This window comes from Pterocles gutturalis, unplaced genomic scaffold, assembly GCF_000699245.1.
Source record: "Pterocles gutturalis isolate BGI_N339 unplaced genomic scaffold, ASM69924v1 scaffold16674, whole genome shotgun sequence".
Lineage (NCBI taxonomy): Eukaryota > Metazoa > Chordata > Aves > Pterocliformes > Pteroclidae > Pterocles > Pterocles gutturalis.
The window spans coordinates 8,284-10,296 of NW_010136039.1; the positions used below are offsets into that span (position 1 = coordinate 8,284).

Consider the following 2,013-nt stretch of genomic DNA (forward strand, 5'->3'; position numbering starts at 1 on the left):
GGTTTTATCTCTAGAGGAGGAGAGCAGCACCATGAACAATACGAGATTTGGGGGGTCACAGAGCAGCAGTGAGATGATGGGCACAGCACCCGGGGGCTGTGTGGTGACGGTCACAGCCAAGCGTCATGCTGGGGAAGAGGGGCTTGCCAGGACCAGTGTAGACCCCACTGGGCAAACACCCCAGGAGGATGGAGCTCTATCGGGGCTCACAGGGCAGCCGAAAGCCTCTGGGACCAGCCCCTACCCCCTCCAGGATGGCAGCATGTCCTCCTCAGCTCCCCTCCCGCACACTAAAAGCAGCAGTTGGCTCAGGCGGTCAAGCCGCTAAATAAGGAATCAGGATACCCCATCATTAAATAATAGGAATAAACTATTAAGGGAAGATTAAAGGTCTTGGCTGTGCAGCTGGGGTCTAGCAACACCTCTTTTCTGCGTCTGCCCAGGGACCAGACCCTGGACCAAAGATTTGGGGCAGGATTGTGCTGTTTCGGGAGCCAGGACCAGGCTCTGCCTGCTTTAAAGGGTTGGTGGCAAAGCTACGGGGCTACTGAGAACAGGGGGAACCCGGTGGTCCCCGAGCAGCACGTGGGGATGGAGAGGATGCGGAGGGAGAGCTATGGCTTGGGCTGGTGGGACTAGAAGCCCTTCTCGATGCTGAGGGTGCGGCGGGTGACATGCTCCATCGTCCCCGAGATGTACTCAGTCAGGCTGATCTGGTAGTTGGCGAGCATCTTCAGCATCAGCCGCAGGTTCAGCCACCACTGCTCCTGGGGCAGCCGGTGCCTGTGCAGGGCGGGAAACGGCTCTAGAGTGGCCCTGGGGACAACCCGGGAAGGTCCCCTGGGACCTAGCGGGGCATGGGGACAGGGACTTACTCAAAATCAGTGACTTTCTTGAGCTCCGTCACAGGGCTGAAGGCCACCACCTTCTTCCTGAGCCCAATCACGCATGCAGAGTCTCCCGAGTTGGCAAACACGCGTCCTGGGAGGGGAACACAGCTTACCATGGCCACCTCACCAGGGTGTCTGGCCAAGCCTGGAGCAGCAGGGGCTGCCTGGTGCCACCAGTGTCCCCCCGCCCCACCAGAGAACCCCCAGCCCTTGGCTTACCCTTGCGGTAGACCTCCTGCAGCTTCTCTGACATCCACAGCACTGCCTTCACTCCCAGCTTGGTCCCGTAGTTTCGGTCAAAGGGGGTTGGGGCTCCCCCCTGGGGACAAAGGGCGATGTCAAGCCCACCCAGCTCTTGGGGACAGCGGTGGTCTGGGTGGCCCTGTCCCCCATACCTGCTGGAGGTGGCCCAGGACATTAATCCTGCAGTCGAAGATGCCTTTGCCCTCGGAGGAGTAGAGGTTGTAGAGGAACTCGGTGGTGTAGTGCTCGTGGCACTTCTCGTTGCTGGGGGAGCAGAGGGAAGGAGTGGGGGGGCTGCTCCTCAATCTGGCATCTCCAGGGGGTCCCTCTGTGCTCCCCCAAACACCGTGTTTTGCTGTTTTATTCTCCCCAAGGCCCAGAGCCCCAGCCCATCTCCCCAGCAGGATGCTGGGGCCGGGTGGGGACAGCAGCAGAGGCAGGACTGTCCCCCTGGCTGGGTAGGACACCGTGCACCCTCCATGCCAAACCCCGCTGTGCCCAGGGACCCCTCTCTGGCAGCCAGAAGGGTTCAGCTCTGGCCTCGCTCCCCACCACGGCGCTGGGTTTTTCAGTGAGTGTCCCCAGGGGTCCCCAACTCACCGCAGCACCAGTCCTCGCTGGATATCTGTCTTCATTTTGTCGGTCAAGTGCTCCACGTTGGCCTGCAAGATAAACTCCAGGACGCTGGCAGCCATCCTGCATCCCTCTGCTCCTCTCGTTTGGACACGAGTGCCACCAATGTCAACCCAGGGGCTCCATGGGGCTCGGCCATGCTCCTCTGCTGCCCTAGCTCCCTCCCTTTCCCAGTTTTCCTTCTTATTTTACCCAAACGATGCTGCTGGAAAGCAGCTCCTGCCCAGCTCACCTTCAGGTCGTGGAT

The 2,013-nt window shown here is 60.4% G+C and overlaps 1 protein-coding gene across 1 annotated transcript in view; it reads right to left on the bottom strand.

The window, feature by feature from the left end:
* Positions 1–635: 635 nt before the first annotated feature.
* PFKL (phosphofructokinase, liver) overlaps positions 636–2,013 on the bottom strand; it is a gene marked incomplete at its 5' end in the record, with an annotated part of 2,572 nt that continues 1,194 nt past the window's right edge. The window contains 6 exon segments of the mRNA XM_010082156.1: positions 636–783; positions 876–981; positions 1,110–1,209; positions 1,286–1,397; positions 1,734–1,795; positions 1,999–2,013. The exon segment at positions 1,999–2,013 is cut by the window's right edge and continues 138 nt beyond it. Of these exon segments, the coding sequence (XP_010080458.1) occupies positions 636–783; positions 876–981; positions 1,110–1,209; positions 1,286–1,397; positions 1,734–1,795; positions 1,999–2,013 (543 nt within the window).